Raw genomic sequence first — 26,552 nt, 5'->3', positions numbered from 1 at the left:
TTTCGCGGTCCAGTTTCCATCAAATCCTGTGCTCTGATTGGCTGGCGAGTGGGTCTGTACGATACGGACCCCAGTTACGGACCCCGGTTACGGACCTCTGGCGACTCGCTCGTTCACAACAGCAACAAACATAGTATCAATTTTTGTCAACATTTATTTTCGCATTTCTCAGGAGAATAGCATTCATTTTACATCATGGATCGCGATAATGACAGTCTTTACAGTGAAAGTGAGTTTTACTACCCTGAGGAAGACGAAATAAAAGAAAACATTTCAGGAGAAAACTAAGAACCTGTAACTGTTGCTAATGCCGAGCAAAAACATGGCTGAATCCTGAATGACTCAATTTTGTATGAATAGGGGACTACATAGGTGGTAAAATATAGTTTTTTTCCTGCCATGCAAGTGCACTTGTATACCAAGGAGGAAGCCATTTGCATTACAGCCGTGAATGAAGATTCAAAATGGCGGCTCGCCTCGGCTTGGTTTTCCTTTCCGGGCACTCTCGTTTTCTGTTAGAACTTGGTAAAGAAAAAATAAATCTCATTTCATTATCTCTATCCGCTTTATCCTGTTCTACAGGGTTGCAGGCAAGCTGGAGCCTATCCCAGCTGACTATGGGCGAAAGGCGGGGTACACCCTGGACAAGTCGCCAGGTCATCACAGGGCTGACACATAGACACAGACAACCATTCACACTCACATTCACACCTACGGTCAATTTAGAGTCACCAGTTAACCTAACCTGCATGTCTTTGGACTGTGGGGGAAACCGGAGCACCCGGAGGAAACTCACACGGACACAGGGAGAACATGCAAACTCCACACAGAAAGGCCCTCGTCGGCCACGGGGCTCAAACCCGGACCTTCTTGCTGTGAGGTGACAGCGCTAACCACTACACCACCGTGCTGCCCTCTGTTAGAATTTGGTAAAGATAAAAATAGATATATTATTTACTAGCTTAAGGTCGGTCCGTATGGTAAAATACTGTGACCTCAGCCTTAAATACTGACCTCAGCCCAGAGGGCCTCAGTCAGTACTTTCAAGACCTCGGTCACGGTATTTCACGATACGGACCTCCCAGCTAGTAAATAACATATATATGTTATTTACTTTATTCAGGTTGATTTTGTGCCCTCGTACACTCATCAGGAGCTCTGCTTTAAGGCAATGCATAAATATTATCTATATATTATTTGTGCTAGGCAGCACGGTGGTGTAGTGGTTAGTGCTGTCGCCTCACAGCAAGAAGGTCCGGGTTCGAGCCCTGTGGCCGGCGAGGGTCTTTCTGTGCGGAGTTTGCATGTTGTCCGCGTGGGTTTCCCCCGGGTGCTCCGGTTTCCCCCACAGTCCAAAGACATGCAGGTTAGGTTAACTGGTGACTCTAAATTGACCGTAGGTGTGAGTGGTTGTCTGTGTCTATGTGTCAGCCCTGTGATGACCTGGCGACTTGTCCAGGGTGTACCCCGCCTTTCGCCCGTAGTCAGCTGGGATAGGCTCCAGCTTGCCTGCGACCCTGTAGAACAGGATAAAGCGGCTACAGATAATGAGATGAGAAATTATTTGTGCTTTATTTTCTGTGTACAGTGCTGCGCCTCCCCGCGCCTGAAGGTGTCGCTGCTGCGCTAAACTTCTTTCTGATCATCAATACACCGAAGAAGAAATAAACTTTACCGGATGCTTACTGTGCTGTTAATATTTTACACCTTAAATAAGAATTTCTGTGGGGTAATTTCAGTTTTTAACAAAGTATGGACGTCGGTGAGCTGCTGAATTATCAGGTAAAATCTGTTAAACTCCTCTTAATCGTGCAGCAGTCCTTTTTTTCTACATTTGCCGGCGAGTTTTTGTATGTGAGCATGCAGTACAGCTAACAACAAAAGGGCGAAATCTAAAATGGCGCTGTATTTATTATAGAAGTGCACTAATTTAGGTGTTCTGTAATGGCTTCCACGGAGTATCTAGTGCACTAGTTAGGCCGTGTGGATCTATTTGGGATTCAGCCAGCATCTAGCATGGGTATTCGGCTTACTGTGTTGTTAAAACATCATTTCAAAATGGTCACATATGTTTAAGTTAAAGCAGAACAGCGAGCTTTAACACTAAGGGATTAATAACGGTAGTTATTAGCTAGTGTTCAGTTTTACTAGTTATGCAGTTTCACTCTAATTTAACTCGCGTCTGTGCACAACAGTATTAAAATTCAGCCACAGGGTGCTGTAGTGTGAAGTTTGAGTAAAGATGCTTGTGTCAAAACTGTGTCGTGCAGTTATTGGAAAATAATCAACAACAGGGTGGTGGGATGGAGCAGAGTTAATGTTACAAACCTGACGTTGAATATTTTTACAATACGAAGCAAAGTGTTTTACTCCCCTTATACAACAGTTTAGCAGTTCTTTTTTTATATAGAAGGGAGCATTATACTTTTTATACATTTGTTACATTTAATGTTGTTGAATGCCCACGAAACAAGTTCCTGTTCTCACTTACGTTATAGCTGCTATAGTCATTTACTCACCGACATGTCTTTATTTGCTCTTTAGAAGTTAATTCTTCTTCTTTTGACAGTCACATGAAACCAATCACTAAATCAGCATTTTATCACCTAAAAAACATTTCCAATCTCATCTCATTATCTCTAGCCGCTTTATCCTGTTCTACAGGGTCGCAGGCAAGCTGGAGCCTATCCCAGCTGACTACGGGCGAAAGGCGGGGTACACCCTGGACAAGTCGCCAGGTCATCACAGGGCTGACACATAGACACAGGCAACCATTCACACTCACATTCACACCTACGCTCAATTTAGAGTCACCAGTTAACCTAACCTGCATGTCTTTGGACTGTGGGGGAAACCGGAGCACCCGGAGGAAACCCACGCGGACACGGAGAGAACATGCAAACTCCACGCAGAAAGGCCCTCACCGGCCACGGGGCTCAAACCCGGACCTTCTTGCTGTGAGGCGACAGCGCTAACCACTACACCACCATGCCGCCCCATTTCCAAACTAAGAGGACTTATGTAAAAAAAAATGATCTGGAAAAACTTATACATGGCTTCATCTCTAGTAGGGTTGATTACTGCAATGGCCTTTTCACAGGCCTGCCAAAAAAGACCATCAAACGACTTCAGCTGGTTTAAAATGCAGCGGCGAGGGTTCTCACACGAGCAAAAAGAACAGAGCACATTACTCCAATTCTAAGGTCCCTTCACTGGCTTCCAGTAAGCTACAGAATTGACTTTAAAGCATTGCTGCTGGTGTACAAATCTCTAAATGGTACAGGGCCCAATTACCTCTCTGATATGTTGCAGCGGCCGAACCCAATCAGATCTACCAGATCGCAGCAGCAAAATTTACTATTAAAACCTGTTGTTAAAACAAAGTGTGGTGAAGCAGCTTTTAGCTACTATGCAGTACAGCTATGGAACCAACTGCCAGAGGACATTAAAAATGCTCCTGCTGTTGGCAGCTTCAAATCTAGATTAAAGACCAAGCTGTTTTCAGATGCTTTCTGCTAACTGATTAATATCATCTTTACATGTTTTAAACTTTACTTAACTTTTATTCTATTTTATTCTGCTGTTTTTTACTGAACTTTTACTTCATTTTATTTTATTTCTACTATTGTTTAATTCTTATTTTTTGTTTCTCTTCTTCCCCCTTTATTTTATGTAATTTTATTTTCTATTGTTTACTGTTTTGCCTTTACCTCTGTAAAGCACATTGAACTGCCACTGTGTATGAAATGCGCTATATAAATAAACTTGCCTTGCCTTCTTCTGGCTGCTCCCGATTAGGGGTCGCCACAGCGGATCTTTCGTCTCCATTGCTCCCTGTCTTCCACATCCTTCTCTACCACACCTGCCAGTTTCATGTCCTCTCTCACCACATCCATGTATCTCCTCTTTGGCCTCCCTCGTTTTCATGTGCCTGGCAGCTCCATCCTCAACATTCTCCTTCCAACATGCTCTGCATCTCTTCTCAGGATGTGTCCGTACCATCTCAGTCTCATCTCTCTTAGCTTCATTCCCAAGCTCTCCACATGTGCCGTCCCTCTGATGCGCTCGTTCCTTATCCTGTCCGACCTCGTCACTCCCATTGCGAACCTTAACATCCTCAATGCCGCCACCTCCAACTTTGCCTCCTGTCTCTTAACTTAACTTTATAAGTTAATAAGATTAAAAAAAAAAAAACCCAGACACAACTTGTCATGTTCCTGAGAAACTGCAAAAAGTGTGCACTCCTCTGTCCTGAAGATTTCCTCTAGCACTGTCACTGTAGACTGCTTCCATCAATGTTAAACAAATCTTACTACCTTCTTATGCAAAAAAAAATTCATCGTATCAACATGTACACATCATAGAAACGAGCACATTAATATAAACCTGTGATGTGTGTTGAAGATGGAGCTTCAATCCAAGCAGTTGTTAGAGAAATGCACTCCAGCGTGTAAAGTGATTAGGTAGTTACTTGGGATTCAACCTAACTTAACTGAAAAAATTACATACAGCCTATAGCTGCTCGACACCCCCCACCCTCAGCAGCCAAACAGGGATGAACACACAGTTTCGGCGGCTAAGATGGTACTGCCATCCCTGGCGCCACCAGCAGCAAAAAGCCACCGGGGGGTGTTTTATAAATTGGGCCATCATGATGACAAGTTACATGCTTTGAACCAGATCCACCTTGATTTTTCAGCTGCTGCATGAAGTTGCATGGAGGCAGATGTTCTGGCACGTGTGCCAAGTCCAAGTTTGGATAGGAAGGCTGTCCTGGACCTCCCCAGGAATCCATGACAGCCAACCTTTGGCTATACTGAGCATGCTCACCCATTGTCCTCACAACCAATACACAACTGCTGATACTGCATTCTCTTACATTCGAATGCCTTCTCCATATTGCCCTCCCAGGGGACAGGCAGTCCTAAGAGAGAACCTAGCTTAAAGGTGTATGAGGAAGGATTTGTGAAAAAGAGGTCTGTAATGGTTAAATGGTTGGAGTTGAAATATAAAATGTATTATTATTATTTTTTTTAAACCTCCTCAACCCTTCCCTCATTTCCATCCATCTACACAAAGCTCCACCCCCAAAACTTATCGTGGTAAATTTAGCATTAGGAAGGACTGTCATGGCATCACTTTCAAGCACATGTGAATATTCAGCTGCTTGAAAGCCAAGGTGCTAAAGCAAGAAGACAATCCAGGCACTCCAAATATATGAAAAAGTGAATAAACAAACAAGGAAGAAATGAAATCTCATCTCATTATCTCTAGCTGCTTTATCCTGTTCTACAGGGTCGCAGGCAAGCTGGAGCCTATCCCAGCTGACTACGGGCGAAAGGCGGGGTACACCCTGGACAAGTCGCCAGGTCATCACAGGGCTGACACATGTGGCCCTTTTCCACTACCCTTTTTCAGCTCACTTCAGCCCGACACGGCTCGCGTTTCGACTACCAAAAAACAGCACGACTCAGCTCGCTTCAGCCCTGCTTAGCCCCTAAAACTCGCACCGTTTTGGAGTGGGGCTGAAGCGAGCCGAGTGAGGTTGGGGGCGTGAGCAGACACTCCCCTGTGCACTGATTGGTGAGGAGGAGTGTCCTCACATGCCCACACACGCCCCGCGAGCACGCTGGGATCTGTAAACACCGCAAACCTGGAAGGAGAAGAATTACGAATTACGAGAATTATGAAGCCTTATGCACCTCGCCTCATCTATACGCTCTTGCCAGTATCTGTTGGCGTTGTCGGTGACAACAAGCCACAGCACCAAGACCAGCAACACTAACGACTCCATGTCCTCCATGTTTATTGTTTACTATTCAGGTTGTGAGACTACCGCTTAAAAGCTCACTGATGTCACTGTTTGCGCTGCTTAACGACATCACGTGACATCCACCCACTTTCGCTAACTCCACCCAATGTGTCCACCCACTTCCAGCCAGCACGGTTCAGCGCGGTTGTAGTCGAAATGCAACTCCAACAGCCCCACTCAGCTCGACTCAGCACGGCACGGCTCAGCCCAACTCAGCCGCGTTTGTAGTGGAAAAGCGGCAATAGACACAGACAACCATTCACACTCACATTCACACCTACGGTCAATTTAGAGTCACCAGTTAACCTAACCTGCATGTCTTTGGACTGTGGGGGAAACCAGAGCACCCGGAGGAAACCCACGCGGAGATGGGGAGAACATGCAAACTCCGCACAGAAAGGCCCTCGCCGGCCCCGGGGCTCGAACCCAGACCTTCTTGCTGTGAGGCGACAGCGCTAACCACTACACCACCATGCCACCTGAAATGAAATATGAGAGCGTGAGTCCGCTCTATAAATTAGTACAACATGCACAAATTCTCAGGATAATGATTTATGAAGAGGTGAAGGGGTGTTGGGGCGTGTCTATAAAATGATAGATAAGAGGCCAATCCGAATACAAACAAGCATCCTGAACTAGAAGTCAGATTTCCGAGCTGCTTATTATTATTTTTTTTTTTCCAGTTTTTTTTTTTGGTAATGCACTTGTCCTGAGGACAGCGGCTTAAACTTTCATTTTTTTTTTCAATTTCTACATTATTTGTACAAGTAAGAAATGAAAAATATTGTTTATTGCCCCTTTGAAGTACACTAAATATTTTCAAAAAGTCCAGCAAGAAGACATGTTGATGGAGCATGTAGACTTATAAGCCTATGCCTAACATTTGTGGAAGTTTCTTTTACTTTATATATTTATTTTCTGAAATAAATATTTGTTTAGCATGCTTGAAACTGGTACAGGCCGATGTGATTGCTACTTGTTCTTGAAACTGGAACAAGCTGTTCTGATTGCTGTGTCTTTTCATTAGTTAAATCCTTGCGATTTATCTTCGCTCACACATTCTGCTCTCTGCTCAATGAAGGTTCTGTTGATCAGTAATGTCTGTCTTCTTTTCATAAGACTATGATCCTGACAAGTAATCTAATGGTACATAATTGGCCCTTTTCCACTACCCTTTTTCAGCTCACTTCAGCTCGCTTCAGCTCACTTCAGCCCGACACGGCTCGCGTTTCGACTACCTCAGAGCAGCACGACTCAGCTCGCTTCAGCCCTGCTTAGCCCCTAAAACTCGCACGGTTTTGGAGTGGGGCTGAAGCGAGCCAAACCGAGCTGAGTGAGGCTAGGGGCGTGAGCAGACACTCCCCTGTGCACTGATTGGTGAGGAGGAGTGTCCTCACACACCCACACACGCCCCGCGAGCACGCTGGGATCTGTAAACCCGGAAGAAGAAGAATTACGAATTACGAGAATTTCTGAAGCCTTATGCGCCTCGCCTCATCTATACGCTCTTGCCAGTATCTGTTGGCGTTGTCGGTAACAACAAGCCACAGCACCAAGACCAGCAACACTAACGACTCCATGTTTATTGTTTACTATTCGGGTCGTGAGACTACCGCTTAAAAGGTCACTGATGTCACTGTTTGCGCCGCCTAACGACATCACCTGACGTCCACCCACTTTCGCTAACTCCACCCAATGTGTCCACCCACTTCCAGCCAGCACGGTTCAGCGCGGTTGTAGTCGAAATGCAACTCCAACAGCCCCGCTCAGCTCGACTCAGCCCAACTCAGCACCGCACGGCTCAGCCCGACTCAGCCGCGTTGGTCGTGGAAAAGCAGCAAATGTCTCTCTTCTTTCATACAGTAGTGCAGTCCAAACCAGTGATGTAATGCTTCGTTATACATTGATAACTTCGCTTCGTCAATTAAATCATCATTATCCAATCACAAAGCTACAACACACTCTTGAATGTGAATATATACTCATGTTTGTCCTACAATAAACTGAGAAACATCTCTGAGCAGCTGTGTCCGTGACTATTTGCTCCCGGATTGATCCGTGAGGCAGAGATCCACATTCCTACGTCATACTTTGTCAATTCAACCTCCTCCGCTACAGACAGATCAAAACCTAACATTTACTTAAATGCTTCATTAAGCAAATCTTGTAAAGTCATAATACCCATTTTTTTTTTTTTTTTAATATCACATTTTTCCCATCGCGTGCTACACTTGTCCTCACTATAGGAAAACTTTTATAGTTAAGTGAACCTTAAGACCAAGTTTACATTAGACCGTATCTGTCTCGTTTTCTTCGCGGATGCACTGTCCGTTTACATTAAACCGCCGGGAAACGGGAATCCGCCAGCGTCCACGTATTCAATCCAGATCGTGTCAGCTCCGGTGCTGTGTAAACATTGAGATACGCGGATACGCTGTGCTGAGCTCTAGCTGGCGTCGTCATTGGACAACGTCACTGTGACATCCACCTTCCTGATTCGCTGGCGTTGGTCATGTGACGCGACTGCTGAAAAACGGCGCGGACTTCCGCCTTGTATCACCTTTCATTAAAGAGTATAAAAGTATGAAAATACTGCAAATACTGATGCAAATACTGCCCATTGTGTAGTTATGATTGTCTTTAGGCTTGCCATCCTTCCACTTGCAAGTGGTAAGTGATATGCGCTGGGATCACACACACAGCGGCTCAGTCCCGAATCACAGCTTGTGCACTTCACTCGCGCACTGTGTGAGCTGCGCAGGGCCGGAGTGCGCACCCTCCAGAGGGCACTCGCTGTTCAGGGCGGAGTGATTTGGAGCGCAGGATGCCTGCGGAGCCGAGCGTATCCGTGTATTGGTGTTGCTGTGTGCACGCAAATCGTGTATTGGTGTTGCTGTGTGCACACTAATCGTTTTAAAAACGTTAATCTGATGATCTGCTGATACGGTCGAATGTAAACATGGGCTAAGTTTCTGTTAACTTCACCAAACTCCCTGACTGCACCTTTTAACCTGTTCTTGTCACTGACAGCCCGAGCGGGGAGGCAAGCGGCCAAGGGAGGAAGGCAGCTCTGAGGAGTCTTGGGCAAAGAAGACATCGAGCAGAGAACCTCCGAAACCTGCGGTAGCAGTGCCAGAACCTGAGCAGGAAGATCCGGAGAACAGAGAGAGGATCTTGGAGAAGCTCATGGACCAGGACGAGGTGGACCCTGAGGTGCTACATCGCCATATCATCTAGCACCACTGACTGGTTCATAAGGTTAATGTAGCACTGATGAACATTGTAACGTGCTGTACTGCAGCGTGTCTTTGTCTCTGTACCAGGGCGAACCGGTGGATGAGGGCACGGTGAAGAAAATGATCCTGACCTTCGAGAAGAGGTCGTACAAAAACCAGGAGCTCAGGATTAAGTTCCCAGACAATCCAGAGAAGTGAGTTAACACACAACATGAAGTGGTCTGGTTTTACAGCATGGCTGTTTCTGATCACAACATCTTCCTGTAGGTTCATGGAGTCTGAACTGGACCTCAATGACATCATCCAGGAGATGCACGTGATCACCACCATCCCGGAGCTGTATCACCTGCTGGTGGAGCTGAATGCTGTGCAGTCTCTGCTTGGCCTGCTGAGCCACGAAAACACTGATATCCTCATGAGTATGTGCGCGTAGGGCTGGGCGATTTTACGATTACGATGTTATTCACGATATAAAATCTCTACGATTAGAAATTAGACACGTACGATATGCCTACGATAAGCCTACGCCTTCAATAAAATTACTTCAGCCGAAGTTTTGACAGACACGCGAATAGCCAATCATAACTAAACAGTACCGCACGTAACCAATCAGTTGGAAGAGAGCCATGTCAAGTTAGGTTGCGTGCACACACAAACACACACACGTGTAGCAGCAACGCACAGCATGGCTGTGGTGAAGTTTGCAGGAGCGCGGCATTTCTCCAACAAAGCGTGAAACAAAGCGATTATAAAAATGAGCGAGAAGCCGACTGACCGGAGTTCTGAACAGGAAAGTCAGAGCACTGCCCTGGAGGACATCGTTGAAAAGAAGGGCCAGAGATCTTCGGTTGTGTGGAGGTATTTTGGATATTTAAAATCAGACATACAACAAAGTGTTACACAAAACCTTAAACACACTGACATACAGGATTGCACTTTTTTTCTCCTTGCAGCATAAGGTTTACACGTCAATATGTCTTTTATGTTTATTTGAAAGCTGCTAGAATTTGCACAAATGATTAACAATGGTATATAGTTTTTATTTTTCAGTTTCAGTTTATTCATTTGAACAAAAAGAACAAAAGAATGTGCATCCAGTTTGTTTTGGTTCTGTGAAACTTGAAGGCTTGTTAAGCTATTTTTGTTAATTAGGAAGGAACTAATTTGTAATGTTCATATTTTGAGCAAAAAATTAAAGAAAATACAAAAATAGTGATTTGATTTATATCGTGATATATATCGTTATCGAAAATTTTGAAAAAATATATCGTGATAGAATTTTTTCTCATATCGCCCAGCCCTATGTGCGCGTATACCGATTTGCAGCGACATATGCTAGTCAGGATGTAGGTGATTGATCAGGAAGTAGTCCTGCAGGACCTTAAAGTGCTGACATCTTGTTTTTTGGTCGAAAAAAAAAAATATATATAATTTTTTTTTTTATTTAATGGCGCACATTTTTAACCTCCTGACAAATCAGTAATTTAAAAAGTCAAAAGTCAAAGTCTCTCTCATGCCAGAATCTGGTCTTCCCAGGCCGTCTCCTCTCCCAGTACTAACCAACTCTCTTTAAAGGGGAACTGAAGACAATTTTTTTTTTTTTATTATCAAAATTCTATTTCTCATTTTTTAAAATGTAGGAATGCATTACTGACAGCTGTTTTGTCACTGCTATAGCAAGTTATGAGCATTTGCAATATACAATGTAATAGATCAGTCCATACAGTGGTGCTTGAAAGTTTGTGAACCCTTTAGAATGTATTATATTTCTGCATAAATATGACCTAAAACAACATCAGATTTTCACACAAGTCCTAGAAGTAGATAAAGAGAACCCAGTTAAACAAATGAGACAAAAATATTATACTTGGTCATTTATTTATTGAGGAAAATGATCCAATATTACATATCTGTGAGTGGCAAAAGTATGTGAACCTCTAGGATTAGCAGTTAATTTGAAGGTGAAATTAGAGTCAGGTGTTTTCAATCAATGGGATGACGATCAGGTGTGAGTGGGCACCCTGTTTTATTTAAAGAACAGGGATCTATCAAAGTCTGATCTTCACAACACATGTTTGTGGAAGTGTATCATGGCGCGAACAAAGGAGATTTGTGAGGACCTCAGAAAAAGCGTTGTTGATGCTCATCAGGCTGGAAAAGGTTACAAAACCATCTGTAAAGAGTTTGGACTCCACCAATCCACAGTCAGACAGATTGTGTACAAATGGAGGAAATTCAAGACCATTGTTACCCTCCCCAGGAGTGGTCGACCAACAAAGATCACTTCAAGAGCAAGGCGTGTAATAGTCGGCGAGGTCACAAAGGACCCCAGGGTAACTTCTAAGCAACTGAAGGCCTCTCTCACATTGGCTAATGTTAATGTTCATGAGTCCACCATCAGGAGAACATTGAACAACAATGGTGTGCATGGCAGGGTTGCAAGGAGAAAGCCACTGGTCTCCAAAAAGAACATTGCTGCTCATCTGCAGTTTGCTAAAGAGCACGTGGACAAGCCAGAAGGCTATTGGAAAAATATTTTGTGGACGGATGAGACCAAAATAGAAATTTTTGGTTTAAATGAGAAGCGTTATGTTTGGAGAAAGGAAAACACTGCATTCCAGCATAAGAACCTTATCCCATCTGTGAAACATGGTGGTGGTAGTATCATGGTTTGGGCCTATTTTGCTGCATCTGGGCCAGGATGGCTTGCCATCATTGATGGAACAATGAATTCTGAATTATACCAGCGAATTCTAAAGGAAAATGTCAGGACATCTGTCCATAAACTGAATCTCAAGAGAAGGTGGGTCATGCAGCAAGACAACAACCCTAAGCACACAAGTCGTTCTACCAAAGAATGGTTAAAGAAGAATAAAGTTACTGTTTTGGAATGGCCAAGTCAAAGTCCTGACCTTAATCCAATCGAAATGTTGTGGAAGGACCTGAAGCGAGCAGTTCATGTGAGGAAACCCACCAACATCCCAGAGTTGAAGCTGTTCTGTACGGAGGAATGGGCTAAAATTCCTCCAAGCCGGTGTGCAGGACCGATCAACAGTTACCGGAAACGTTTAGTTGCAGTTATTGCTGCACAAGGGGGTCACACCAGATACTGAAAGCAAAGGTTCACATACTTTTGCCACTCACAGATATGTAATATTGGATAATTTTCCTCAATAAATAAATGACCAAGTATAATATTTTTGTCTCATTTGTTTAACTGGGTTCTCTTTATCTACTTTTAGGACTTGTGTGAAAATCTGATGTTGTTTTAGGTCATATTTATGCAGAAATGTAGAAAATTCTAAATGGTTCACAAACTTTCAAGCATCACTGTATATCAAAGCAATGGCCGTAAACGAGATTCGCTGAGACCTGTGCGAGACATCATAGGACGGAAGTAAAACGTATAGCAGAAATCAAAGTGACCAACATCTGCCAACGTTGTCAAAAGACATGCACGGCCTCCTTCGAATGCTGATGTAATCAAGCCGGAAGTTTTCCCTGTGTCCGAAATCACTCCCTACTCACTATATAGGGCACTATATAGTGGGGACGCCATTTTGTAGTGTTGTCCGAAACCTTAGTGAGGATTATGTGGGAAATGCGCGGAGTATAATATGTATTTATTATTTTGAAACCCCACCAGCTGCCTGATCTGGCAAGTTTTAATTGTGCAACAGTAATGACATAAATACCAGCGCGACGGACTCGTCCTTATCCTGTCGTCTTTCCAACTCTTCTCTACTCCACGTTGGTTCGAAGTTGTATGGAATAATCTCCATGTCATGTATGCGAGGGAGGCGGATGTATGTGCAGAAGTATACAGTTTAATAAAGTGCAGAATAAATATATATATATATATATATAAAAACACACATACACACACACACACACACACACACACACACACACACACAGGCAAATGATCCAAAACGGCAGGCTAGCTCAAAAATGAGAATACAGGCAAAAGGGTCGGTCGAGGCGCAAACAGGACATCAAAGGCAAGCGAGGACAAGAACGAGAAACCGGCACGAGGATCGTGAAGCAGGAAATTAAGACAACGGGTAGAAAGGCTTGGTAATGCGTACATGCGTATCGTAATACTTCGTGATGCAAATGCATCAGCACAGCCCTTAAATAGGCAAACACACAGGTCCTTAATTGAGCTCAGCTGCGCCTTGTTCACGGCGCGCGCACAGGACTGACACTCCATCACTGACGAAGCTGGCAAATCTCGAAATTAATTTAAATTGGAATGATATGGTGATCTGGCCGCTGTGTAAACAGTTTTCAAAATGGCAGCGCTGACGCTTCCCGTTTGAAGTCTCGCACAAGTCTCGTGAAGATCGCGCGGATGAGCGACGCCTGCCGTGGACCATACAAACTACGTTCAACATGGCTAAAAACCGAAAAGGCTGGTAAGTGTAATATAATATGCTAATAAGAGTCATGATATAAGGTTATTCAATTACATTTTCAGTTTTATTAACACGTTAATTAAGAAATAAAGCAAGTTTAAGACTGACTGACTGACTTTAGTTCCCCTTTAAGGCGTACGGGTGTGGCACCAATCTCCGTTTCGATAGCCCTCGGCCTCTCTCCTATACAGCTAGGGTTACAGTAGGGGGTGGGTCCTCTGGTAACCGCGAGAGTTTGACTTCCCCACTCACATCTGTATTGCAGCGTGTCTTGCCAGACGGTAGTAGGTACCATTTTTATGATGGTCTTTTGTATGACCTGACCGTGAGTAGAACTTGCTATCTTCTGGTTGAGAAGCGGACACGCTAACCACTCGGACAACTCGCAGTAATTTAGAAAGTATGTATGTGCAAGAAGTTCCATGCAGAACCCAGTGGTTTTCCTTAATCCAGAACACATATCGCCATCGCAGTGGTGGACCTGCTGCAGGAGCTCACGGACGTCGATACGCTCAACGAGAGCGAGGAAGGAGCCGAAGTCCTCATCGATGCCCTGGTGAGGAAATTAACGAGCTCTACCGTCATCTTTAAAATAAAAATCTGCATTTCAAAACTTTACATATCTGTTCCTTAGTTATATAGATGCTGATATCTGGGGGGGAGGAGTTTTGGAAATTGTTCAGTGAAATTCTCTCTAGATCTGGATATGTCCTGCCCCCCAGAGACGTCTTGCTCTATGGTAAATGTGGTTTCTTGGGTTATTTTTATATTCCCCAGACACTATTTCTTCCTTTTCCAGCCGTCACTTAATTGAGCGGAAAAATGCTTGGAGTTTATTGATGATGAAGGTGGAATTTGTACGAGGTTGTCGTAATGTGACGGCGCTTTGTCTTTTCGGAAAAGTTTCACCAACACCGTTCAAAACACTTCAACATCACGACGCTCCAACTTCCTGTTTCAGAAGGAAATACATCAACATACAGAATCAAACAAATTACAGTCAAAGAGCTATTTCATGGTGACTTTTTAAGAACTGTTCAGAAGTACAATTTGCATATTAATGCACATTTCTAGCTCCATATTCTTTTGAGCCTAAAGGTGTAGAGGTGTTTCTGGGGAGCATTATTTATTATTTAACTGTAATTTTTTATTTTTTTTTGTAATGGTTTAAAATTGCTACTTTAAAGCTTTGATGGTGTCTCCAAGCTCTTGAGATTAATTGCAATCATAGTGAAGCCAAACAACTTGAGTCAAGATGTTAAAAGCCTGAATGCTGTCCGAAAACAGAAAACCAATTTCCTCCACTCTTCAGTTTTAGTGCAATTTAAATAACCATTAGCGACTGATCAGCGTTTCTAGGTTGGAAGCTGGTGTCGCGTGTGTAATGACATTTAGAAAAAAGCAGAACCGCTGATCGGAGCACAGCAGGATAAAATCAGCACAGTATTGTAGCAGGAGTGAGAGACGGTGCGTCGCAGTGGCATTTCTGATTTGTGGAGGCGCCGATGCAGAGGAGGGAGGTTTGACAGGAAATTGGTCTGATCTGTGCTGCGTCTCATGTTTAATTTTTAAACACAGGAGCGTTTTTTTTTTCTCCTCCAAAGAGTGCTTGAAGTCAATTGTGTTTTCTCATATACTTTATTTTACAGGCAATAAAACAGTGACAGTGTTGCCTGGGGCTTTAATATCTGCAATCAGCTTCCAGTATTTAAAAAAGAATCTTTGTGATACTTTCATTTAATAAGCATTTACCGGTGGCACTTTCAAGAAATGCATATGAAACTCTAATTTAATTATAACTGAAAGCAACAAAGTCTTGTTTTTCCGACGGCGCGGAACTGTGTGGGCGTCCCAGATTGCATAGTGATTGACAGCAGCGTCTCCAAGGCACCATAAACACTACATACATGTACATAAAGTGCAGTCTCAGGAGATAGCATAGACCGAACAATTTGTGACTTTTTTTTTTTTTGCTTTGTTTGAATTTATCTCTTGAAATCATTTAATCTGTACATCGTTTTGTGTGTTTTGTTTTTTTCCCCCTCCCCCCTCTTTAAGCTGGAGGGCCAGGTGGTGGCGCTAATGGTGCAGAACATGGAGCGGTTGGATGAGACAGTGAAAGAAGAAGCGGATGGAGTTCACAACACGCTAGGTACAGTGCAGCTGTTATCATACGACGACTTGGAAAGGCTTGGCGTAAAACCATGTGAAGCACAAATGATGATTTAACCTTTGGGACGAATTGATTTGTTTAAAAAAAAAAAAAAAGTATTTGAGAGAAGCCCGTATTTGAACGCTGATCCCAGATCACTTCTAGTTCAAAAAAGGTGTGGCCTCTGCACTGGTTAATCTCCCTGCAAAAGGTATAGTCTCTAAAACTGTCAACCCAATGAAGGACGTGTGGCCTGTGTGCCTGTTGGCCCCTATTGAGGTACTGTATTTCACCTGACGTCACAGGGTCACGTGACGCCCCGGTGTCCGCCATTTTGAAGGTCAAGCTAGCTAATGTCAACAACATAGTAGCTAGTATGTTACTGTAGCAATGTTTACGTTCAGTCATTTGGATGACTGTTAAAACCTTTCAGTCTCAAGTTTTTCCTTTACTGTATTTACTAGTTTACTGTAATTATGATCCAGCAGCTATTTACACCGGATCCAGTGTAAATAGCTGCCGGAGCGCGCTCCGGCTTGCTCCCCCTCAAATTAAGCAGCGCGCTCCGGCTTGCTCCCCCTCAAATTAAGCAGCGCGCTCCGGCTTGCTCCCGGAGCACTCCGGGAGCAAGCCGGAGCGCGCTGCTTAATTTGAGGGGGAGCAAGCCGGAGTGCGCTCCGGAACCTCGGCCGGAGCACTCCGGGAGCAAGCCGGAGCGCACTGCTTAATTTGAGGGGGAGCAAGCCGGAGCGCGCTCCGGAACCTCGGCCGGAGCACTCCGGGAGCAAGCCGGAGCGCGCTGCTTAATTTGAGGGGGAGCAAGCCAGAGTGCGCTCCGGAACCTCAGCCGGAGCACTCCGGGAGCAAGCCGGAGCGCGCTGCTTAATTTGAGGGGGAGCAAGCCAGAGTGCGCTCCGGAACCTCGGCCGGAGCACTCCGGGAGCAAGCCGGAGCGCGCTGCTTAATTTGAGGGGGAGCAAGCCGGAGCGCGCTGCTTAATTTGAGGGGGAGCAAGCCGGAGCGCGCTGCTTAATTTGAGGGGGAGCAAGCCAGAGTGCGCTCCGGAACCTCGGCCGGAGCACTCCGGGAGCAAGCCGGAGCGCGCTGCTTAATTTGAGGGGGAGCAAGCTGGAGCGCGCTCCGGCAGCTATTTACACTGGATCCGGTGTAAATAGCTGTCGGATCATAATTACAGTAAACTAGTAAATACAGTAAAGGAAAAACTTGAGACTGAAAGGTTTTAACAGTCATCCAAATGACTGAACGTAAACATTGCTACAGTAACGTACTAGCTACTATGTTGTTGACATTAGCTAGCTTGACCTTCAAAATGGCGGACACTGGGGCGTCACATGACCCTGTGACGTCAGGTGAAATGCCTCAATAAAGGAGGAGTGGCCATGATGTCTATTATTCTGACTGAAGGCGGCGTGGCCTCTGCACCTGTTTGTCTCGGCGAAGGAGGCGTGGCCTTCCACTTTCTCCCCTCAGTGTGTCCACATGCACACTAATATTTTTAATAATATAATTGAATTATAATATTAATTTAAACACCATGCTGCAATTTCAGGTTAAAGGCTTTCACTGTGTAAAATAATGAAAATATAACTATTCACACAGTGTCTCATTACATTGATTGATTTGAATTATGTCATACTCATTACATTCTCAGTTATATAACATTTTTAAAGTGTCATCAGTGCAGCTTTCATACATTGTGTAGTTGATTACATCTCAAGAATTGAATCTCAGGAATTAAGATGCACACCCTTACTGTTTACACACACACGCGCGCGCGCACCTACACACTCATGATTTTATAAAGAGTGCTTGTTGCACATGGTTTTATTTTCCTCCTGAAAAAATGTCTACAGAAAGCTAATCTCCAGACCTCCAGCTGTTTTGAGGCTGATGTTCTTGCACTCCTCTATTTTTGTTTGTTACTGTGGCACCAAATCAGTGAGTCTGATTTGCACAAACTGGGTCAGAGCCGCAGAAGTGTGTGTGTGGGTGGGTGGATGTGGTGATTTAGTGAAAGTGGTTTCAGCAACACCAGCCTTTAATGTTTAGCTGGAGAAAGGAAAAAGCCCTGATTGTGCTCCACACACGCAAACACGCACTCTTCCCACGGCTTCATCCTTTTAGCACTGTGAATGTAATCTCTCGCCCACCATGCTGTGCATACACACCACACACGTGCGCGCACACACACACACACACACACACACACACACACACACACAAATGCACGTAGAGCTGCTCTTGTGTTTCACAGCAGTGTGCATTTCATGTGCGTCTTAGAAATCGGCTTCCGTTTTATGGAACGAATTATTCTGGACCTGAAATTCCACACTGCTTTAAATTCACTGTTGAAGGAGCTGTGATACTGAGATTCTGCTGCCTTTATTTCACACACCTGACTCTAGATGTGCCAGTACTTGACTAATTTTATTTATATATATATATATATATATATATATATATATATATATATATATATATATATATATATATAAAATATTATTATATAAAATATGGGGGGGAAAAAAAAAGTCAGGATGTGGAATTATGGGAAATCAGTTTGGTATGGTGGTGTTCCGTCATGAAGAAAAACCATTTCTGCGCTTTCCCCCCCTCAACAAATCACACGTCCTGAAGTGCAAATAAAATCCGCCTGAATGGAAAAGGCTGTGATTTATGAAAAAAGGAATTTACGTCTGGTTGCCATTAATTTTGCATCCACCTTTCCTTGATCCCCCCCCCCCCCCCCCCAAAAAAAAAAAAAGTGGAACCAAAAAAAAGAGAGCATGGGTGTGGGGTCTCCTCATGAATCAAGATTCAGCATGGAGGATTATTATTATTATTGTTATTATTATTATTATTATTATTATTATTATTATTATTATTATCAGCAACATTTCAGGACACTGTTTTATAACAGCATTTAAGTACTTATGTTGTATTCAACTCGCCTTGGAAGTGGGAAGCCGGATCATACAATTGCATCATTTTCAGCCTGCGTTCCAGCTGCAAAGTGGGTAAAAAAAAAAAAAAATTGAGTGTCTGTATTCATCTTTTGGTAGCAGCAAGCTAGCTAGCTAACTGTGATGAGTGATATATATTTTCCTCCTCGAAACAAACAGTGAGCTGTTCAGGCAGTGTTCTAGATGTAACAAGCGTATTTGTCTGTTTTAGTATAAATACGGAGGTGATGACAGGAAATCGCGCTCGCTGATTGGTCAAAAAATTCAGACCATTTCTTGATAATCACCTCAAGCGACTCGGTAAAATGGCGGCCAATCGCTCTGTCACTGTAAGTGAGGAAGAATTACAAATTATGAAAGAAAATGCTGTTCCTAAAAGCACTAAAGATGCTACAATGTTTGGTATAAAACTATTCAAAGGTAAGGTGGAATTGTGATTTATTTTTATTTATTACAAAAGAGAATATTTTATGTGACTTGGTACAGATGAGTGACGCAAGTCTACGTGCATTACATTTGCATGCCGTTTTTGAAGATCAAAATAATAAATTGTTTTTTATGATAATCGGTGTATTTATACTGAAACAATTATTCGCCTCAGGCTCAGTGAATATCGGTGAATAATAACCTCGATTTCGTCTCAGTTATTATTCACCGATATTCACTTCACCTTTGGCAAATAATTAATTAGTATAAATACGGAGGTGATTTTCTATAATCACATGCACTGATTGGTCGAGAAATTTGGATTATTTCTCAATCCCCTCAAATGAAATATGCATCACTGGCCAAAAAAGCCCAACAGCGTCTGTACTTCCTCCGCAAACTGAGGAGAGCAAGAGCCCCGGCCCCCATCATGCACACATTCTACAGAGGCACCATCGAGAACATCTTGAAGAGCTGCATCACCGTGTGGTACGGCGCCTGCACCGTGTCCTGCTGCAAGACTCTGCAGTGCATCGTGAGAGCAGCTGAGAGGATCATTGGTGTCTCTCTCCCTTCTCTAATGGATATCTATAACTCCCGCAAAGCCATCAGGATTGCAGGTGACCCCACCCACCCATCTCACAGCCTCTTCAGTCTGCTGCCGTCAGGGAGGAGACTGCGGAGTCTCCGGGCCAAAACCAGCAGGCTCAAGGACAGTTTCTTTCACCAGGCAGTCAGGAAGCTCAGCCCCCTCCCTGTTCTGCCCCTCCTCTGCCCCCTGCCACAGATTCTGCCCGCACACCCCCCTGCCCCCCCTCAGCATCTGACATGTCACCCTCACAGGCTATATATATATATATATATATATATATATATATATATATATATATATATATATATATATAGCCTGTTTGCACCGTGGGTCAGAGAGGACTGAAATGTCATCTGTGCTGTATGTCGAGCATGTATAGCATATTTGACAATAAACTTGACTTGACTTGAAGTGACTCAGCAAAATGGTGGTCCGTCACAAATATTATGAAAGAAAATGTTGTTCCTAAAAGCACTAAAGTTGCTATTAAGTTTGGGCTAAAACTATTCAAAGGTAAGGTGAAATTGTGACTTTTATTTTATCTGTTTCAAAACACAGTATTTAATGTGACTCAGCATAGATGAGTGAGAGAAGTCTGCACACATTACAGTTGCATGCCTGTTTTTTTTTTGTTTGTTTGTTTTTTTTAAAAGATAAATGATTTTTTTAAAATAATCACCTGTCTAATTATACTAAAACAATTATCTGCCTCAGGCTCAGTGAATAATAACCTCGACTTCATCTCACTTATTATTCACCAATATTCACCTCGCCTTCTGCAAATAATTGTGTCGACTGAGCTAAAGCAAATAATTATTTGATGGTAAGAAGTGGTGCTGCGTTTACTGTTGATGCTGCAAGCGGCCATGTTTATTTGACCTCATTTGTTGAACTTGGAGTTGAGCAGCGTCCCAAGTCCTAACTTAGCCTGGGAAATCCCATGCTGCTTTGCACAATCGTTCCGATCTGAAAAGACAGCATGGAAACTATGGTCTAAAGGCTCGCCTGAGTTAGGGAGCCAATCAGAGAGTGGGGAGGGGTGGAAAGACGGTGACGCGTACTACTCGACAAACGGAAGCTTGTAGTTTATTTGGGACTGTTTACGGATCACATTTAACATGGCGGCGAGCGATACGAACCAAACTTTCGATCAAGCTTTAGACACTGTTCTGAATAGTTTAGAGCGAAAGTTTGTTTTAAAAAAAGAACAGCGTTTGGCTTTCTCTTTCCTTCTCTTCTTCGCCTCTTCGTCGCTCTAACTACGTCACTGGGTACAACTGCCATGATTGGCCATGGGCTACGTTACGCCAAATGATAGACATTCGTAACGTCCAATAAACGGCCGTTGACAATCGTAAACCACACCTCCCCTACGAGAAATTCAATAGGCGGATTCCAGACCATATTTCACTTGTGATATGGTCTGATGTTAACCAGACTAGTCCTAACTAGGAATTCTGTGTTGAAACGGTCCCCCCCCCCCCCCCCCCCCAAGTCAGAGGATGAACAATACAAGTGACGACTTTTCGTTGAATTCCGTATTTAAATACATGTGTATTTTCGCAAACAGTTAGCAGCCATCCCAAATTAGCTAAGTGATGATATTCTGCTTTTTGAATCTTTTTAACCAGCTAGCAGCACTTGGCAATCTGCAAAGATTATACAATATAATATCGATTTTTAGCCCCTTTCACATACCAAGCCTGTTAATCTGTGAGGTGAAAGCAACACAGGATAGATAAATTTTCGTTCGCACTCAGTTTTCCATAATGGAAAAGTTATTTTTATATATATATATATATATATATATATAAAAAATTTTTTTTTTTTTTCCTGGCTGACTATATTTAACAGAAGGCTACAGTGTGTTACCTCTGTGAAACATGCGAGTCCAGATATGACGTATAGTTCACAAGGCGGCAAGTCCGTATTGGTGTGAAAAGCCCAAGCTGATATATTAACTATAACCCCAATTCCAAAAAAGTTGGGATGGTGTGTAAAATGTAAATAAAAATAGAAAGCAATGATTTTGCAAACCCTTTTCAACCTATATTCAGTTGGGTAAGACAGAGTCAAGATATTTAATGTTCAAACTGATAAACTAATTGTTTTTTTCTAAATATTCACTAATTCTGAATTTGATGCCTGCAACACAACCCCCAAAAAAAGTTAGAACAGGGCAACAAAAGACTGGAAAAGTTGTTGAAGATGTATTTTATTTTTTAAATTCAGTTTTTGTTTAACAGTGTCCCAATATTTTTGGAATCGGGGTTGTAGTTAGCAACATGGTACCAATTGAGCTGCATCACATGTCTGTTTAGAGAGTTCTCTTCCTGTTTCTGAACATTTGTTTTGTTTGAGGAAAGGCTATTTATAACCTTTTTTTTGCTTCACAAAAACCTTCATAGAGAATGCTATGGTAATCTTGTCATCAAGAGCTAGAACTCAGGAGCACTACTGCTCAGGTTTGATTTCTGATTCTTCTTTGTAACCTTGGCGTATAACTTGTGTGCTTTTGCAGCCGTTGTGGAGAACATGGCCGAGTTCAGACCAGGGCTTTGCACCGAAGCCGCTCAGCAGGGACTCATGCAGTGGATCCTCAAGAGGATTAAGGTAAGAGAGCAGCGTAAGTGTTTAATACAATTCTGTTTGTAACATTATACTCTGGTTCTGAGTCCCTGCGTCTGTTCTGATGCATGTTGTGTCATTGTAGACTGTAGAGAAGTGATACGGTCATAAGTAAGGATTAAAACACTCCATGTTGTGCTGTTTTAGGAAAATAACCCAAGATGGGGTGGTTGATTATTTTCCAGTATCAGCATGTCGGTGTTTTCTTCCACTTGAAACACAGCAGTTCATCAAATTATTATTTTTTTTTAATTTATTAGGCAAGGCAAGTTTATTTATATAGCACATTTCATACACAATGGCAGTTCAATGTGCTGTACAGAAGTAAAAACAAAAACAGTAAACAATCTCATCTCATTATCTCTAGCCGCTTTATCCTTCTACAGGGTCGCAGGCAAGCTGGAGCCTATCCCAGCTGACTACGGGCGAAAGGCGGGGTACACCCTGGACAAGTCGCCAGGTCATCACAGGGCTGACACATAGACACAGACAACCATTCACACTCACATTCACACCTACGGTCAATTTAGAGTCACCAGTTAACCTAACCTGCATGTCTTTGGACTGTGGGGGAAACCGGAGCACCCGGAGGAAACCCACGCGGACACGGGGAGAACATGCAAACTCCACACAGAAAGGCCCTCGCCGGCCCCGGGGCTCGAACCCAGGACCTTCTTGCTGTGAGGCGACAGCGCTAACCACTACACCACCGTGCCACCACAGTAAACAATAGAGAAATAAAATTGCATAAAATAATTTTATTTTTATTCTAAAACAAAAGAATTAAAAGAAAATAATAAGAATTAAACAATAGTAGAAATAAAATAATAAAATGAAGTAGAAATAGGAGGAGGAAAAAAAAAATTAAAGTGTGTGTTTTTTATATATATATATATATATATATATATATATATATATATATATATATATATATTTTATATATATATATATATATATATATATATATATATATATATAAAAAATTTACCAGCTTAAGGTTGGTCCGTATGGTGAAATACCGTGACCGAGGTCTTGAAAGTACTGCCGGAGGCCCTCTGGGCCGAGGTTAGTATTTAAGGCCGAGGTCATGGTATTTCACCATACGGACCGACCTTAAGCTGGTAAATAAATATTTTTTTCTTTACCAAATTCTAACAGAAAACGAGGGTGCCTGAAAGGGAAAACCGAGCCGCCATTTTGAATCCTCATTCACGGCTGTAATGCAAATTGCTTCCTCCTCGGTATACAAGCGCACTTCCATAGCAGGAAAAAAAAAAAAACTACATTTTGCTACCTATGTAGTCCCCTATTTATACAAATAGGAGTCATTCAGGATTCAGCCATGTTTTTGCTCGGTGTTAGCAAGTTAGAGGTTTTTAGCTTTCTCCTGAAATGTTTTTATTTCTTCTTCCTCAGGGTAGTAAAACTTGCTTTCACTGTGAAGACCGTCGTTATCGCTATCCATGCTGTAAAATTAATGCTATTTTCCTAAGAAATGCTGGCAAAAATTATAAGATTTGTGATAATTTTATAAATGTTGACAAAAAATGCTACTATGTTTGTTGTTGTGAACGAGCGAGTCGTCAAAGGTCCGTACCTGGGGTCCTTACCATAGGATACAGACCCGCTCACCAGCACAGAGCACAGGATTTGATGGAAACCGCACCGCGAAAAAAATAAATGTATTTAATGCAGATTGTTACTGTTAATGTTGTGGGAAAAATTGCAAACTGCAGAAAAATGAATGTGAGGAGAAAATTACTTAATACTAATGAAATGATCTTGCTGCACGGGCAGATATTTTTACTTGATGAGACATCTTAGAATAAGTTGGTTGCAATCTAGAACTAGGTTTAATCATCTCAGAATTGTTTTGTATTCTTCTAATAGGAAATGCTAGATCATTTCACCTATTTTCAAGATATTTTCACTTGCTAAGAATTTTTTTTTTTTTTGCAGTGCATGAGGTAAGTTCCTCTTCTCACTGCTTATGTTTATAGCAGCTATAAACACTTGTTCCCTCAGCAGCTTCTCGCTTTTGTTTTGAAGTTAATAAGACAAAAAAAATGCAACCTGTCATGTTGCCATGAACTGTGTAGAGTAAACTCTTCTGTCCTCGTATAACCATGCACTGCATGAATAATAAAGTCCCTTACACATAGTCGTTAAAGTGTAACTTCACCACCAGCCCTGAGCCGGACTCCACCCACTGCATAATTTTGCAAAATGGAAAAATAAATAAAGGTGCCCAATGGACTGAGAGGGGGTAGGAATGGGGAGTGTATGTGTATGAAGCAGGACTTGCCCAGGGGGTCTTGATCAGCATGTATGTGAAAAAGATCGCAGTTTCACAGACTCTCACTCTACTCAAGGGCAGTTGCTGGGGGAGGTGGGTCATCCACCTCTGATTAGAGCATGTTAAGGTGCTTTTATTTAAAAAAAAAAAAGAAATTATGACCGACAAGTACCAAGATGGTCGACTCTATATCAGTATCTGCCTTGAAAGGTTCGGGATGATTTGAACCAATAGATGGCATTTTAACCAATAAAGTCCAGATTTCTATAAGAATAGATTTGTCAATATTAACACCAGCATTAATGTGTTTCATCCTAATACAGTCATGGCAGTTTAGAGCTCAAAAACACATTTTATAATGGATATAAAAAGTGTACATGCCCCGTTAAAATGATAGGTTTTTCTGATGTAAAAAAAAAAATGAGACCACAATAAATAATTTCAAAACTTTTCCCACCTTTTAATGTGCACTATAACCTGTACAATTGAACTGAAAAACAGAATTTTTATGTTGGGGGGGGATAAAAAATGTACAATAAGCTGGGTGCATAAGTGTGCACAGCCTTAAACTAAACTAAACTGCCTACTTTGAAGCACCTATTGATTTAATTACAGCATTCAGTCTTTTTGGGTCGGAGTCTATCAGCCTGCCACATGGCAATGTTTGCCCACTCTTCCTTGTAAAAGTGCTCCAGATCGGTCAGATTGTGAGGGCATCTCTTGTGCACAGCCGTCTTCAGGTCACCCCACAGATTTTCAATTGGATTTAGGTCTGGGCTCTGGCTGGGCTATTCCAAAACTTTTTTTGGGGGTCATTGTCGTGTTGAAAGATGAAATTCATCTTCAGCTTTCTAGCAGATACCTGGAGGTTTTGGGTCAAAATTGACTGGTATTTAGAACTGCTCATAATTCCCTCCACCTTGGCTAAAGCATCTGTTCCAGCTGAAGAAAAACAGCCCCAAAACATGATGCTGCCACCACCATGCTTCACCGTGGGTATGGTGTTCTTTTGGTGATGCGCAGTGTTGTGTTTTTTGTGCCAAATGTACCTTTTGGAATTGTGGCCAAAAAGTTCAACTGTGGTTTCATCAGACCATAACACGTTTTCCCATGTGTGTTTGGGAGAGTTGATGTATTTTTGTGCAAAATTTAGCCGAGCCTGGATGTTTTTCTTTGACCCTACCTCATAGTCCAGACATATGGAGAACACAGGAGATTGTCACATGTAGTACACAACCAGTACTTGACAAATTCCTGCAGCTCCTTCAGTGTTGCTGTAGGCCTCTTGGCAGCCTCGCTGACCAGTTTTCGTCTGGTCTTCTAGCCTGGCAAGCCAGACTAAATGTGAATATTTAGTCTGGTCTCGGTTGTAGACATTTCCGAAGGGTGTGGGTAGGAACAACCCGTTGTCTTTCAAACTGTCTCTGTGCGTATAGGCCAACGCTCTGACCAATCAGCGCAACAGTGACTGTGACGTAGTCAGAGCGACAGAAAGCAGTGGGGGAGGGAAAACAAACAGCATGTGGAGAGGGACACTAGCCTGGCAAGCCAGACTAAATGTGAATATTTAATAATAATACGTCCTTCTTGAAAAGGAATGAGCGGAGAGCCTCTTCCTGCTCATGTTTCAACGAAAACTCCAAGTCTAATTCTTCTAAAACCGATTCTGAAGCGGAGTCAAACAAGCGCTGTTCAATAGCCGTAGCCATCTTTCCTGTTGTGCTTTCTCCAGCGTCGCGCAGCCTTGTCGTCACTCCTGCAAAAGCCCGCCCAAAGAATCCAAACAAAAACCTTGCGTTGTGATTGGCGGGCACGATTTGATGCCCAGGGTGTGTTGTTGATATGGTCCGAGGCTAGACCCACTCGTAGGCAAAAGTATTTTTGGCCGCTAGGCGGGTGTGTCTAGTTTACTAGGCTACTTGTCTTCATCAATTTTGGAGGGACATCCAGTTTTCTGTAATGTCACTGTTGTCCCATATTTTCTCCACTTGATGCCTGTCTTCACTGT

The 26,552-nt window shown here is 42.8% G+C and overlaps 1 protein-coding gene across 2 annotated transcripts in view; it reads left to right on the top strand.

Moving 5' to 3' along the window:
- The first annotated feature begins 1,651 nt into the window (after nucleotides 1-1,651).
- The window catches only part of ctnnbl1 (catenin, beta like 1), a 102,074-nt gene continuing 77,173 nt past the window's right edge, over nucleotides 1,652-26,552 (top strand). For both annotated transcript variants that reach the window (XM_060937737.1, XM_060937736.1), the window contains exons 1-7: nucleotides 1,652-1,782; nucleotides 8,843-9,025; nucleotides 9,136-9,242; nucleotides 9,316-9,460; nucleotides 13,930-14,022; nucleotides 15,525-15,618; nucleotides 22,142-22,233. In XM_060937737.1, the coding sequence (XP_060793720.1) occupies nucleotides 1,753-1,782; nucleotides 8,843-9,025; nucleotides 9,136-9,242; nucleotides 9,316-9,460; nucleotides 13,930-14,022; nucleotides 15,525-15,618; nucleotides 22,142-22,233 (744 nt within the window). In that variant the 5' untranslated portion in view covers nucleotides 1,652-1,752. The remainder of the gene's footprint in view (nucleotides 1,783-8,842; nucleotides 9,026-9,135; nucleotides 9,243-9,315; nucleotides 9,461-13,929; nucleotides 14,023-15,524; nucleotides 15,619-22,141; nucleotides 22,234-26,552) is intronic.

Source organism: Neoarius graeffei, chromosome 13, assembly GCF_027579695.1.
Source record: "Neoarius graeffei isolate fNeoGra1 chromosome 13, fNeoGra1.pri, whole genome shotgun sequence".
Classification (NCBI taxonomy): domain Eukaryota; kingdom Metazoa; phylum Chordata; class Actinopteri; order Siluriformes; family Ariidae; genus Neoarius; species Neoarius graeffei.
The sequence above is the reverse complement of the archived record's forward strand: the minus strand, read 5'-3'. Positions and strand labels throughout refer to the sequence as shown.